Here is a 16,175-nt window from a genome sequence, read left to right as displayed (position 1 = left end):
GCAGAAAATTTAATTATCCATGTAACACTAGGGCATTTCTATATGGAAATCTGCCTTAAGTTTGCCTTGGAGTGTGCTATATATGCAATATTGATACTACTGCACATTTGAAAGATGGGTGGCATATTTTTCTTTGTATTGAATCTATTCTATTAACAACATATCTATTTATTTGGTTCATCTCTTAAAGTCCACTGCCATCATACAGATACCATCTTTATCAAAGGGTGCTTTACTAGAAAAACTATATTATTAAAAACCCCATGCATTTAAGGAAAAATGTGTCCTAATCAGAACAGTCCAATAAGTGAAGTCCAAAGTCACGTTCTTTGCCACGTATTTGGTATATTAAAGAATTTGTGATGATAAATTCATAAAGAAAGCAAAAAGGTGGCAGAGTAATCAGCAAAATGCCCTTACTTTAATTTCCCACAATCATATACCAAGTAAATACTCATTTAGTTCAGGAATGCTAGTGAAAAGTAGAGGGTACAGAGATGTTAAAACATGGCAGTTTGCAGTTGCTCTAGTTAAAGTGTTTTTCTATCATTCCAAGATTCTTATTTTAAAAAAATAATAATACAGTAAGGTGCAAAAGTATGATTTCAAATAGCAGTCATTTATGAGACATGACTCCACAATTTCTCTGTCCAGTTTGAAAATAAATTTTGCATGACTGAGTGCACACTGTGTGAGTGTGCATTGTTGGAATGAAAAGTGAAAAAAAAATTGTTGGAATGAATGCAGGAAAAAAAAAGCAAGAGTTTAATAAGGAACTCATTTGCTATAGAAATCCAAAAACACTTAAACTGTCCTGCAATCTTCCGAAATCACCTTTCCAAAAAAAAACCAAACCAAAAATCAAGTTTTATGTTTTCTGTTCAGACCTGCAGAAGAAAGCAGTGCCCAAAACACTTCTTCACCTGAATGGTATCAGTTTGTGTACATTAAGTGCAATGACTTGGAATGTGCAGGAATGACACTTTGTTATCCAAGTAATCTCTCTGACATAATGAATGCTGAGACACTTGCTTACCACCAGTCTCCTTGGTCAGAAAGAGATGGCTACTAAACTATTGAAATTTTGGATGCATGTACTGGAAATACTACTTAATAATCCTCTACTTCCTATCCATATAAGAATGTGAAAGTTCAGTTTATCATTTGTGAAAAGCACACTGGTCTACGTCACTGTCAACTCTGTTTTTTCTCTCATTGTGAGAACTTGGGTTGTGAACCACACTGTTTCCCAGTCAGCCTACACAAAAGCTGGGCAATAGAGCAGGAAACACAGAAGATGACACGTAAAGAAAGGTGCTGGTCGCGGAGGAAGAGCGAGAAGTTCTAGCAACTTCTTCTGGCACCACCAAGTGTTTGGAGAAAAATTGTTCAATGGAGCTCAGGTTCTGCTGAGCTCTTTAATGGATTCAACCTCAAAACTGACAGAAGCTTTCAAGAGGCCATGGAAAAGGACTTGTGCTCCAGTCCTGACTTCCAGCATGACAGTCAATGTAGCTGAAACATCCTGACTCCTTCGTAGTGCCAAAGAGAAAATGATAAGACCCTTCCATAGAAGCTTCCTCTAAAAAGAAAAAAAAACAACAAACAAAACAAAACCCAAACAAAACAAACAAACAAAACAACAACAAAATATTTATTTAACCCATGCAGTCTCTAAAATTTGCTGTTATTTTTGGAAGCATAATGGGTTCCATATTTAGTAGAAGGATTCCTTCTGTCCACTCTTACTATGTCTTTATTATGATGTCTGAAAGTACCTCAATTTCCCAGCCAAAACACTGGAAACAAGGAAATTAAAAGAAAATTTGTCTGGTCGATAAATAAATTACATAGCCACCAACACCAAAGCAGGGCAGATTCAATTTTGTGTGTTGAAAGCCATGTGCAGTGTTTTTATAGCTGGAGTACAGTTCGTTTAACTTAGCAAAATTATGCAGGCAAACCCCAGGGCTTAGACCAGCAGATGAAAAGAAACCAGTTCTGCAGTACCAGGGGTGAGATGGAGGCTGGGACAATTTTTAGGCTGCAGATAATAATGTAATGTATATTATTGCTGGCTCCTTTTTAAAATAAAGATTTGGGTTGATTGTCCAGCCTCAGAAGTCTGCGCACTTGAAGAATTCCCAATATTTTCCTGTTATATGCTTTTGTTTTCCTTAGTTAAAACAGACACCTGACAAAAGTTATGCTTTCCCCCTCTCTTTCAAATACATCAAGGCAGATGAAGAAGCCAGTTTTTTTTTTTCTTGAAGACAAAAGCTGATTCACTTCAACCCCCAAGGAAAAACCCTAAGGATCTACTGACTTATCAGCTGGTTTTATTGCAAGCATCATTCCTTTTAAGGTTATTTCACTCATTCTCTCTCATCAGGAGATGTCTCACTAAGCCGGGCATGTTTGTAGATGTGAATTTCATGAATCACACATCTTAAAAGCAAGCACAGAAATAAGGGCAGGCTAGGACCATAGCCAGGGGTCAATACACAACATGTATTGACTAGGGTAGGAGTAATTAATCTAGATGTAAGCCCTCCAGCACAGACCTCACTAGTAATTTCTTTTTCCATAGATGAAACCATAATTAAGGGACTAGTAGGCTGCCACTTCCTAGAGGAGAACTTTGAGCCTATGTGGCACTCTCCTCCCAGAGCATAATCTCAACTTCACACACCATCACCCATCATGCCAAGCACAACAAAATGAGCTACGAATCCTGCTACAAGAAGCATCTGCTACTGGCAGATGAAGCCATTGCCTGCAAGTCCATGACAAAATTTTGCTGATATCTGTAAGATTCTCCCCAACTGCAGAGAAGCTTAAGAGGTAACCTCTGAATCTCCTACTGAATGCTTCTATCACAACTAGTGGCTGGCTGACCACCTGTGAAATGTCCTCACCTATGTGAGGGAACAACAAACACTGAGGAGACACTTATACTTAATTGGTTGTAGATTTTTAGTATTTCCCCCCATTTTCTTCTTCCAGAGGAATAAAAGCTTTCCTTATTACTGTCCCATTTGGAGCTCTCAAGCTTTACCTTGTGGTTATGTGCTCAGATCCTACAGCCTCCAATACCTTCAGTGTCAACTAAAGAAAGACATAATAATATCCAGCAGGATATTAAATACACAAAGATATAATCATTCCCATAGATGAAAATGTTTAACAATTTTAAATGGAAACAAGAGGAAAAAGTTCCAGCACCTTTCTGTCTTAGTTTCTTAGTGGTGTTCTTGTTTGAGGAAAAGAAATACTATTCCCCACACCTAAGAACTTGGCAGCTCTCTTTTTTGTGAGCATAATGGCTCTGTGGTGAACTCCAGAAAAGTTCATTAGTTGCTTCTGAGAGACAGTGGACTCCACTAAACTCATAATGCAAAGATACGCTTATGGCGATTTTATAGCTCCAAGGATTCTGTCACTACAGTTGCAGATGAGGGTGCCCTGGGCCAAATATGAAAGATGGCTAAAAATAACAAAATACCGTATTTTCTGATGTTACATGGAACACTTTGAAGATATTTCCCCAACTTCAGCTGTAACCTGATGTTACCACTCCTCATAAACCACGTTTGACCGCTCAAAGCTCAAGAAGTCATAAGACACTGCCATCATGACTTTATTTTCCTCAGAAACATGGAATCTGTCCAGCCTTTCATTTCTGGAACACAAGTGTGCAGAGAAGCAGGAATATGGTAGGCACTCTGAGGACTAAAGAATTTATCCCTGCACCTTGAGGAACATGTGTGGCGAGAATTTCCAATTCCTTCTCCTTTCTCTCTTTGGACAAAAGTCCCATGCAAAAAGGTAGCAACTGCCACTAAGTGGACTACTAGTCTGTTTGTACACCATGGAGGGAAGAGGTACGTCCCACATCTGTCCCTCCTCTCCATACATGAATGAAGATGATGGAGAGCACTATCCTTGTCTTAAATACTCTGGAAAAAACAGATACATTTGAGGCAAGACAGACCTGAAAAGTTACATCTGTCTTCAGAGGTATCATAGAATGATAGAACTATTCAGGTTGGAAAAGACCCTTGGGATCCCCAAGTCCAAACATCATCCCTACTCTACAAAGTCCTCCCCTAAACCATCTCCACCAACACCACATCCAACCAACCCTTAAACACCTCCAGGGATGGTGACTCAACCACCTCCCTGGGAAGCCTGTTCCAGTGTCTAACCACTCTTTCTGTGAAATTTTTTTCCTAATGTCCAGTCTGAACCTCCCCTGTTGCAGCTTGAAGCCATTCCCTTTTGTTCTGTTGCTAATTACCTGTGAGAAGAGACCAGCACCAGCCTCTCTACAATGACCTTTCAGGTAGTTGTAGCGACTGATGAGGTCTCCTCTCAGCCTCCTCTTCTGCAAACTAAACATTCCCAGCTCCTTCAAGTGTTCCTCATAAGATTTATGCTCTAGGTCCTTCACCAGCTTCATTGCCCTCCTCTGTACTGGCTCCAGCACCTCGATATCTCTCTTGAATTGAGGTGCCCAAAACTGGACACAAGACTCCAGGTGTGGCCTCACCAGGGCTGAGGACAGGGGGACAATCACCTCTCTACGTCAGCTGGTTACACTATTTCTAAGACAAGCCAGGATGCTATTGGCTTTCTTGGCCACCTGGGCACACTGCTGGCTCATATTCAGCCACTGGTCAATTAAAACACCCAGGTCCTTTTCTGCCAGACACTTTCCAGCCACACTTCCCCAAGCCTGTAACATTGCCTGGGGTTGTTGTGGCCCAAGTGTAGGACCTGGTACTTGGTCTTGTTGAAGCCCAGACCATTGACATCAGCCCAACGATCTAATCTATCCAAGCCTCTCTGCAGAGCCTCCCTATCCTCATGCAGATTAACACTCCCACCTACCTTGGTGTCATTTGCAAACTTACAGATAATACACTCTATGTCCTTATCAAGATCATCAATAAAGATGTTAAAAAGAAACAGTCCCAACACTGAGCCCTGAGGAACACTACTTGTGACTGGCCCCAGCTGAGTTTGACTCCATTGACCACCACTCTTTGAGCCCAACTGTCCAGCCACTGCTTGCTTGATCCAACAGATCATGTGCTTATCCAGGCCACGAGCAGCCAGTTTTTTTATGAGATCAGGTAGGGGCCTTGGAGACTACATATAGTTAGCTTGTTTAGCAATCCAGCTTATAATCTAGCCTTCCTTTCTTTCCTAAACTGCAGACAAAACACTTCATCTCAGCTGCAGTTATATCGTAGAATCATAGGATGCCAAGACCTCAAAGATCACCCAGTCCAACCTTTCTAGGTAGAAACACAGTTTGCCTCCAGCCTCCGACTGCTAAGGCCTGCTCTTCTGACACACTGGACTAATAAAAAAAATCCTCAGCAAAGTCACAAATTTCTGTAAAACACTCTCTAAGACTGGAAAACCATAAAGACCTAAGCAGCTTGTGAAGAAGTCTTTTTCTCTTACACGTTAGAACAAGTTAGTTGATTCTTCTTGATACACATCAGTAATGATTTAATTAAACTCTCCTGAATGTCTTAGGTCTATTCTATGCAAAACCATAGGCTGAGCAGGAATCCACTGCATTTTACAGTACCAGATGAGTATACTTTTCCCATAAGTTTGCCCTCTAGCACTAAGAGTAGCACAGCCACTGCTACACCCTTAAGAGAGCTCTGCTGTAGTTGCAAAGTGCCATTGGCTTTTACTTATACACAGGAGTAAAATCTACTTTGCATATATGATTATATGCATATGTTATATGCATATATTATATGCACATATGCATATATGATTACTTTTTTAATGTATCCTTTATTCTTAAAAAAAATAATTTAGACATCAGGATTTTTTTATTTCCCCAAAGATTAACTTTATCACGTTATGAGCGCAAATTCAATGTCATGCATAAAAACCACTACAGCATTATTTCCTTTTTTATTTACTCTGTTTGGGCTCTGTACCCCTCTTTAGAACTCTTGGATCCATAACCCTGCATTAGGTAACACAATTTAAGGCTGGAAAGTGTCCAGTATAAGCCAGTGCAAAGCAGACTCTACCAGAGGTTCTGAACTAAGAAGAAATCACTATTTTCTGTGTCCTTGTTTTAAAATCTAATTTATTTGTTGCTCCAGAATCAGAATGAACTGCAGAGAAGATCTTTAGCTGCCCAAAACAGAGAAGAAACTTCTCACCTGAAGCCATATTTTACACTACAACTTCCTTAATTATTATTATTATTCTCACAGAAACTTCCATGACAATAGCAAAACTGCATGAGACTAGGTGGAAAGTATTTAAAGTACATATGGTTTTGCTTTTTCTTTTTCTACCCTGCATTTACTGGGGAGGACAAGGAGGGTGGAAATGGGGCAAAGAAGGAAAACAGTACAATCTTCCCCACACTCACCCCAAAGTAAATTTCTTAGCATGAGTCCCCATCTGCATATTACATATGCTTGTTAGACATATATGGCTTCTAACTGGCTTTGGCCAGAAGACAATACTGCATGGAGTAGTTTGTGCTTTGGCTCTGAACCACACACTCACAGTCCCTCACTTCATCAGTGGGCTCTGGCAATCAGATCTCACTCTGTCTCCATTTCTGACACCACAGCACTGTCGAATTAATCACATACACACTTATCTGAAGATAGAATGGAAACCCTTTCTTCCCCGTCACTCATTTCCACTCAGGGGATTACCCCATAGAAGACACTGGTACAGACACTCAGAGCTCTATCCAAACCTTTGCAGCTTGACCAGTTTAGACTAAACTCTTTATTAGTAAATAATCTCCTGCAGTTAAAAGTATCCTAAATGTTTTTGTTAATGCTTGGCACACTGAAATATGCAATGTAATAAGAGGAATGTAAACCAGTTTGTAATAAGACACCATGCCCAGTACCTATTTAATGATATTTTGGCTCCAGATTCTTATTTTTATGACTAGGACCTCAGAAATTTTAAATTCTTCCCATAATTATTGTTCTGTCTGCTTTAGAAAAACTGAAAATATTTAACTTATAATTGCGCAGTCTTTAATCTCTCTACCTTTCCTCAGAACAAGAAAATGGCAAGAGTCAGCCCAGACAACTGGTTTTAATTTAAGCTAATAGCTCGTGTTTCAAGGAGTCTGGCTAACTTTGTGATTTCACATGGCCAGAAAGGAAGAAAACTGTACTGGTGTTTCTCCTACAAGTCTTCTGTGCAAGTACCCAAATTAGTACTGTAAATTCAATAGACATGTTTTTAAAAATGTATTGCAAGAATTCTTACCACTGCTTATGGCCTTTTGGGGTAAGACACTAATAGAAGCAAACAGACCAATAACTGTTCAATGACTTCTATGATGACATTCTCATTATGGCCCAGATTTTGATACCATTAAACAAGCACCATCTTATTCCATGAATAGTCATCCTAATGACACAGGTTCTCCAAATAAGGATCTATTTAGTGCAAGTCTAATTGATTTGGCATTGAATCAGAACAGGCTATGCAGACACAAACTTTCAAATTCACATGGAAAAAATAATGTTTAAGCACAGTTCTACAGCATATGTCCTTTATTATCAGTGAAGTGTTGAGAGCAGTCACTACAAGAGAAAGGTCATACCTTCCAGAATCAACCTTTAGTGGACAGAGCAGTCAGAAATTTGCCATACCCTTAAATCTTGAACTTCAGGTCTTCCACCAATGCATGAATGTGTTGCAACACAGCAAACTACAGGATCTACTTTACTACAATGTTCACTTTTCAGTAACTGCTGTGATTTTTTCTAACTTTCTGTCTTTTCTGGATGAGTACTTACAAAGTGTAACCTCATTGATGCTATGTAACTTCAAACAAGTCCTGAATTTGAAATTAACTGCTTTTTATTTGTGGACAAAACCATCTTGGCTCCTTAGCTGCATCTTAAATAGGAAGTCTGGCTCAGGTTTCCATGAAAGCACTGAAGAGCAATTTATCCTGCACTATACTATGACATGGTACTGCATCTTCCTAACATCCGTTTCTCTGAATCCAGATAGAATAAAGTAACTCCTCTGCATGGCAGTATAACATGTCCATACCTTGTTTATACCTACATCCATCAAACCATCACTCCTTCTGGCTCCTACAAGTTGTTTTCAGACTCCTGCTCATCTGAAAACTTCTGAGAAAATATGAAAAAAAAACCCCAAACAAAACCCAGACAAAGAAACAGAAAAAATGCTGTGTCAGCGGGAGTACCTTTGGACTACTATTACAATAATCTGGCACTAAAATTGACCAATATAATCAATATAATTAGAAAATAAAATTAAAAAAAAGAAAAAAGAAAAGAAAAGAAAAGAAAAGAAAAGAAAAGAAAAGAAAAGAAAAGAAAAGGCCCTATGCAGAGGGTTTAGGATGCACAGACTTCCTGCTACGTAAATAGCTTAAAGATAAGTTTTCCTCTGTGCTCAGTGTTGACCTGACTCTCCTTTCTTGAAGCCAATGGTAAAACTGCAAAGATACTTCTCTCTTCTCGGATTCAGCTTACTACTACAGTAAACTTCTTCTCATAGCAATGTCCTTATCTATTAACATTATAAAACATATATTCATAATTTATCACACTGCTTTGTTTCACACTGTCTTCAGTGAAAATTATGTATAAGCCTAAGGATGGAGTGTTCTTTCCTTTCTATGGCCAGAACAGACCTATAAATGCTTATTTTGAGAGTCATTTAGATAAAAGTAGTTCAAACACACTCTGCCTTTGGAAAGGACAGTAATAAAACTCACAGGCATCTTTGCCACCTGCAGTGTTTCATTCTGAACCTGTACCCATCTCTATGAGCATTCTGTTGCCAGAGAACAGGCCTTGTAATAGTATTTGAGAGTTTCAATGCATCCCAGAGGAAAACTAGTCAATCACAGCCTTCCAACAAGCCCTTACAGGTCTTGGCCATGGAGATCTTTAATTCTTGTCCCAGGTTCCAGGTTGTTCTTAGCAAAATTGAGGCTTCAGTTCTGACCTTTTTTAATTTTTATTTTTAAAAGTTCAGTGAGAGTATCTGACCTTGAGAAATTGCTGGCTCATATGCATCCAGGATAAGCCTCTCCGTATTAGTTACACTTCACTGTTCTTAAGAGAGGGAAGAACAAGGTGTTGCTCTTTATCCAGGAATGATACAGACTAGTTAAAACTTCTTTTTGTAAGCTAGGAAAGATTCAAATTGAATTTGAAAGCCACCATTCAGAAATTACTCAGAATTCAATGCCATCAAGAACTGATGGAGGATCAATGTTACGAATGCCAGGTGTTCAGATGTGCTGCTCAGTGGGAGATATAGATGGAACAGAAGTAAAATAAGGACAAAGCTAAGCACTAACAAAATTCTGTCACTTAATTTTCAGAGTTCACAAGCATATATATTTTTTGAGTCTTTGCAAAACTTTCACTGCTTGTACTTTATAAATCTCCCAGGTGAACAGTCTGGGGCAGATCCTCAGCTACTAAGAGAAAAATGCTTATTGATTTCAGTGGCTAAAGTCTCTGTAATTCTTCAGCTGAAGAAAAACTTGCATGATCTAATTTATTTCTGCTCTAAGATAGAATACAAACAAAAGAACACTGAGTAACTTAATTTTGCAAGTGCTTGTTACAAGTATATGTACACACAAAAGCAGGCTCGCTCAGAGCCACGGCTGATGCTGACTTCAAGAGCCGTAAACTAAATGGGTGTCACTAAAGGCTCATTCCCCAAGATATATTTAATTATAACTAGAAGTATTCTTTTAGAAAGGAACAGTGAAACTGTTATGGAGTAAAAACTTGTCAAGATAGATGCAGCGTAACACACTCAGACCACTGCAGTAAATGGAAAATGCACTTTGGTCCTGGTTGCAAAGTATTTCTGTATGAGAATGAAGTTCCCACTTGCATAAACAGCACAACACCAAAAAAGTAGGCTACAGGACAGGAAAGGCTATTTCTGAATTTATATTTTAAGTACATGTATTTAACTACTCATAGTAATGTCTAAGCATAAGGGTATCTGATGTCTGGAATGTATCTACAGGCCCACCGAATGGATACAAAATTAAATTCACTTCAAGAAGAGAGATAATAAGAAATGATTACAACATCACACCTGTAATACAGAGATTTATGCAAACTAGAACTGCCCAACCACGGGAAAATGTGCCATGTTTTTCTTTGTACCATCAAGCTCTTTGTTCAATAAAAACCAATCATAGACCCATGGACCACAAGGTACGATGTTGTTCACAATATGATCCATGGTTCATAGTCACCATATGGCAGAATAATTATCACTCTACTGCATTAGAGTCCTTTAATGAGCAGCTTTTGCAAAGGCTATAGTTGTACTAAAGAAGATTCAGATTCCTCACTGGAATGCTTCTGCTTGTTTATTTTTGATGCTAAGATACTCTGTTTTAAAAAAAGATATCATTAAACTTGGATTGCAATTAAATATCTGTCTAATTTTATGCCATGGACATGTAAAAACCTTAATTACATACTTTATAAGCTATAATATAGTTAGCACATGTACTATATCCATCTTTATATATGTGTCCATTGTATATATAGTTTCTCAAACGTTAAATGTGTTTCTTTGAACATCCTTTTATAATGTTCAAAAAATAAGATGCTTCAACAGCAACTTTTGTGAGATCTACTGCACTAACTATAGCAGCTTTAAACCTGACTGTCTCTTTGTAGACTCCACATTTGCCTTTAATTATGGCCTGCTAGGCCACAAACTATAGGTTCACTTCATTCAGCAATTCTCTTCAGATTCAAACCGGCCAAAACTTATTTTACACAGAATTTCATATTTCTTTGCCTTTCCACATTAGAATCTCCAGTCACTTTTAAATTTTGCAGTGCAAGTAAATATGTACCCATCTTACCTTCCATGTGTTCCACATAGCAATACACATCATAAGTTTCATTAGGAAAACGGCGCCCATATGTTCTGACTCCTTTCTTTCCCATTTTATCTCCAAAGCAGCCAATTCTTGGATGTCTAATTGGATACCTGAAAATGCAGCATGCTTATATTTATTATTAAGATAAGTCAACATTTTAAGTTTGTACAGTCTAAGCATATTAATTTTGGGAAACTGTCATGAGGCTTTTTAAATATCTCACCTAACAGTCTGGTCAGACACCCAGCCAGCATCACATTGCTCAAATCCATCTTCATAGGCTGCTTTCAGTTGTTCTGGGCTTGCCATGACAGCACCGTTGTCCAGACAAGTCTGCTGAGCTTGTGTAAAATTCAGAGTATACCTGCTGGTTGCTGCACGATAATGAAATACCACACCTGAAAGGCAAAAATAATTTATATTAGTGATAAATTTTGCATCATTTCTGCAATCATCATCATACTGTAACTTTACCTTGGTATTGTTACAATACTGGAAAGAGACGGATACAGTAAAAATAGTAAAAGGCTAAGAAAGATGCTATCTTATAAATGATATCCCCCCCCTCTAGTGGCTGATACCAGTAATTATATAGCACCTTGTTTTATTAATAGTTGATGAAGTTACTGTACACACAAAAAAGGAATTAAACCCAATATGCATTTTTACTGCCATATTAGAGAAAATTGTGATGAGAAGGGAGAACAAATGCTAAAATATGTCAGTGATACCACAGTTACCCAGACTCTTCCAGTTCCCAGTGCTGTTTGGCTCACTGCACTGCAGGCAAGATTGTTTATAGTAGCAGCACTACCTGACACATGGGCTTAACTAACACATCGAATTTCAAGGCAAACTGTGTGACCAGACAAGGCTAAGCACACCTAGCCCTCTGAAAAAGTGGGCTTTAAAATAGACTTTCCAGAGCAGCCAGCTGCCGTAACTGCACACAGGAGTGCCAACAGTGAATGGGGGATCCCCTGAGTGCCTGAGGTCTTGCAGCTGCAGGGAGACGTATGACGAATGGGGACACCAAAAAAATGGTGCTTTTGATGCAGATTCATTAATCACTCATGGCCCTGAAGTCTGTTCCTATGCATCAAAGCTTACTACAAATATAACATTTACAAATATATGGCTGTTGGTTAATTTTTCATAACCATGGTTTTCTGTACACGCTACAAATGATACAGACAAAACAAAGCTTGCTTTAATTCAGGCACTTTCTGGTTCTGGAAAGAATCTTGACAATTTCAAAAGTTACTTGAGCACATCAGATGTTTGGAGAGGGAAGCTTAGAATTAAGATGGTTTTAGTTAAGACAGGATCTGTCTAGAAGACACATACTGTTTTCTATAAACATAATCCCCACTGAATTCAGCTACACATGCACACCTAAAACAAGCTATAAAGGACACTGACTCCAAAGTGGCAGAAAACAGATAATCCCCTTTGCAAAATCACTTCCCTCCTATTGCCAGTGTTTTTTACAGTTTAGCATCAAAAGTATGTGTCTGATGACGTCTCTGAAAATTAACATTGAACTTCACTCATTGTGCTCTAAAATCTTCAGAAGCACTGCAACACCATAAAACATCCACTACACAAAATGGCTACAAAGCAAGAAAAATAAACCATTAGATGTCCCTCTTCTCTGATGATTTTATTGCAGTACTTCATGATGAGGAAATAACATACTGTAATACAGTTTGGAAAAATGGTGGCATTGTAGCAATAATGATTTTAACACCAAGTCTTTGTTATTAGAGCATTGTTGAAAGATGGAAGAAGTCTGCTAACTTACAAGTAAATATAAACGTTGGTAACTTAGTAAAATGTTGATTCAAGAGGGTCCAACACATTTAGAGATACTTTTTTTCATGGAGACAAATTCAGTAAAATGTTGCCACTTATCAAAGATCTGGATATGGCCAATAAATAGAAAACACACCTTTTTCTTTTTGTTGTGATTCACTAAGGAACTTTCTGAAATTAAAATAGAATACATTATCTGAAAATTACTCAAAAATAGGTTAAAATTCAATCATCAGATAATTTTATCAAAGCCACTGGCAGGGAAATAGAAGAAGAAACCCTGGGAATCCCCATATTTCATCATTTAATACAGAGTCATACACCAGCTGCAGCCACTAACTGGAAGCTTACAGACCACTAGCATCCCCATAAAATGCCTTTTCAGAACCACTGACAGAACCCCTCACAAAGAGTCCTTCTTCAAAATGATGCAATTCCAGCTTCAAATGGACCCAAGCATTGTTTGGCAACACTGACAAGTGAAGAATACACCCTGAAAAATTATGGCTATGCTTATATTACTCAATTAAATTTTCCAGCTACCTGCAATTCAGTCATCAAGACTGTTTAATTGCTAGGTTAGTTCACTGCAGTATTTGGCCTGGGCCCCATAACTCTCTTCCAAACAATTTCTGGGCAGACTTCAGGAGCTAGCAAAGACCAGGGACAACTTCCAATGGGCATCTCCATCCCATGCTGGGAGCCAGAGGAGCATAACTGCCTGGATGAGGGCCACACTGTTCCAGACAGCCTCACTGCTAGAGCACAGTCTCAGGCACGTTTTCTTATTAATGTGAACTATCTATACCAGGAGAGACTGAAAGGAATGTCAAAGAGTTCTACTAGCTCCTGCATCCCTGCACTTTCTCTAGTTACAGGGCATCATCCACTGCCTGTTTAGGGCAAATTTACACATACACAAGATGAGCAAAACTTTATTTATACATACATGTACATATATATGTGTGTGTGTACATATTTTGGCTTTGTGAACCTTAAAAAACACAATCTTTTATCACATGTCCAACACAGAGCACTACCTGACAACATAAGAAGGGTTAGACAAAAGTAACTAATTACATTTGCAATTAAAAAGCTTAAAATAACAATAATATTATTTGTAATTTTTTTTTTTACAGCTGTGGCATTCATTAAAATATTTGGTTTAATATATTTAAAATTTAGTAATATTTTTTGACAGAGAAAGCAAGTTATGTGCTGGTATAAATATGCATCTTCAGTGGTACAAGAATAAACAAAAACATGAGTTCAAGTGACCTGATTGGTGTTCTGGATCTAGACACAAGAAATGGGCAAGTTTTACAGAACTCAAAACAGAAGGGGATAAAACATCTATCCTGAATCATAAGTATGAACTCATAAGAACTCCTAATAACATTCACAAGCTGGGCATCTGGCTTTACTGCATGTTATCTCTGTATACACACAAATATTTTAAACTTTTTTTTTTGTAACATTGGCATTTCTGTAGTATGTAATATTTGACACTGACTCTGTAACTCAGGGTCAAACCAGAAATGCTCAAGGATATAAAGCAATTTGTTAATCCAATTTGTTGTTTTGATTTTAATTAAAATGTATTTTATACTAATTCAGATTGCCTTTTTTTTTTTTTTTTGCAAGATTGCTTAACTGATGCTGTGTGATTGCAAACGGGCACAAGAGCACTGCTTCTCAACAACAAAGAGGCTTATTAACTTAGTAGAAGATGGCAACAGATTTCACTGAACTTGTAATTTTTTTAAAGCTTCCTACTGTTGAATATATGAGTGAATTCTGCACAACTAGCTATCTCACCTCTCATTTCTTCCACGTTGGAAGCAACCACCGTCCTCCCTAGCTGGACTATGTTTGGGATCCCTGTGATACCTGAAGGAGGCACAACTAAAGAGTTAAAAATCACTGCCAATTTAAAGTAGCTTTTGCAGTGCTGGGAAGAGCCTTTGGTCATTTGTAAATCCTGGAAAGGAACTTGGAGAATGCTTTGTTCTCCTCACTCTGATCCAAAAGGTAAACTTCACCTATTCTTAGAGTTGAAGGCTCTTCCATTTCCAGTGAGAAGCTAATGGACATAAAAGAGCCTCCAAGATGAATGGGAGGAGGACGTCAGTATGTATAAGCCTGTGCAACAGCTGCAATAATTAGACGACCCCCTGGGGCTAAGAAGATTAAAGTGCAGGACTTTCATTGTTTCAGTTAGACAGGGAGAGAGGGACAAAATCCATTGTCCAAGCCTTTGCACTTTAAAACATTTGTAAAGGATTTTTCTCTTTGTCTATTTCCTTCCCGAAAGAAAAGGCAAGAAAGGAGTTGCCCTAGGAACAAATAAAGCAACTGGAAAACAGACTACAGCAGTATAATGTTGTCACTGAACATCTGGCAAACAAAGTCAGTGTAATTACAGGAAGGAGTAGTAGCATCTGCAAGAAAGAGCACTCACAGGAAAGTAATTTGTAGCATCCAAAATTCACTTCTGTCTGAGCAAGAGATAGTATCTTTTCATTATTTACTTATCTTAGATCAGAAAACAAATATGTAAAGTATTTCACTTTTAACAAACTAGAGCTTCCATAGGTAAGAGCCTGGTTCTGTGGCTTGAAAGGTTTGGATTCCAACTTTGCTTTATCAATTGCTGGGATATCATGCAGCCAAGCCTTGAGGAACTGCAGGAGGAGGGGTCTTTGTACAGCTAATAAATTACAGTTCACTTTCACTAGTGCACTCACAGTGATGCAACATGAACTCTTGGAGTCACACAAAGCCTCAATTTCAGAAGTTATTTCACACAGCAAAGAATATCTAAAGATAAAAGATTGTTATTGCAGTATTTTTTATTCTGTTAATTTCTATGTTCTGGCCTTAGCTACTGCCATGCAGACGCCTGATAATACTCTCAACCCACTGCCAAAGCAACCACACAGTTTTGGTGATCCCCCTTGCCTTTAATCCAAGAGACAATTTACATTACAAATACATGCCAAAATAGAGGCTACAGGACCTCGCACTGTATGAAAGGAAGGAAGAGGGCAGCATTTTCAGCTTCCTGCATGAATAATTCATTTGTATTCCTCATTCGATGCTTTGCACCCATCTTCTGACCCCTGTCTTAGGCTCTGGCAGCCTTAGAAGAGCAGGTTCTCGTTGCATCAGCAGGGACTCCCTTGCAAAATGCCTCAGGGAACTTCTCATCCTCGGGAGAGAAAGCACACACCAACCCCTCTGCTCTGTCAGCCCCAGCGCCTCCAGCTCTCCAGGGGCAGAGGCTTCTTGTACTAACTCACACGTTACTCCTCTGTGCAAAATCTTTGTTTCCATCCTCACCAAGCAATGCAGTTGCTTGCGGGTGTTGGTGATCTCCTCTGACGAAGTTGGTGCAGATAAGGAAAGTCATTGATGCTGA

General features: G+C 38.5%; 1 protein-coding gene across 1 annotated transcript in view; it reads right to left on the bottom strand.

Moving 5' to 3' along the window:
• Window positions 1-16,175, bottom strand: part of VCAN (versican) — a 104,317-nt gene that overhangs the window by 73,599 nt on the left and 14,543 nt on the right. Inside the window, exons 3-4 of the mRNA XM_051643335.1 lie at window positions 11,163-11,337; window positions 10,922-11,049 (exon numbers count right to left, since the gene is read on the bottom strand). Of these exons, the coding sequence (XP_051499295.1) occupies window positions 10,922-11,049; window positions 11,163-11,337 (303 nt within the window). The remainder of the gene's footprint in view (window positions 1-10,921; window positions 11,050-11,162; window positions 11,338-16,175) is intronic.

Source organism: Apus apus, chromosome Z (assembly GCF_020740795.1).
Source record: "Apus apus isolate bApuApu2 chromosome Z, bApuApu2.pri.cur, whole genome shotgun sequence".
Lineage (NCBI taxonomy): Eukaryota > Metazoa > Chordata > Aves > Apodiformes > Apodidae > Apus > Apus apus.
The sequence above is the reverse complement of the archived record's forward strand: the minus strand, read 5'-3'. Positions and strand labels throughout refer to the sequence as shown.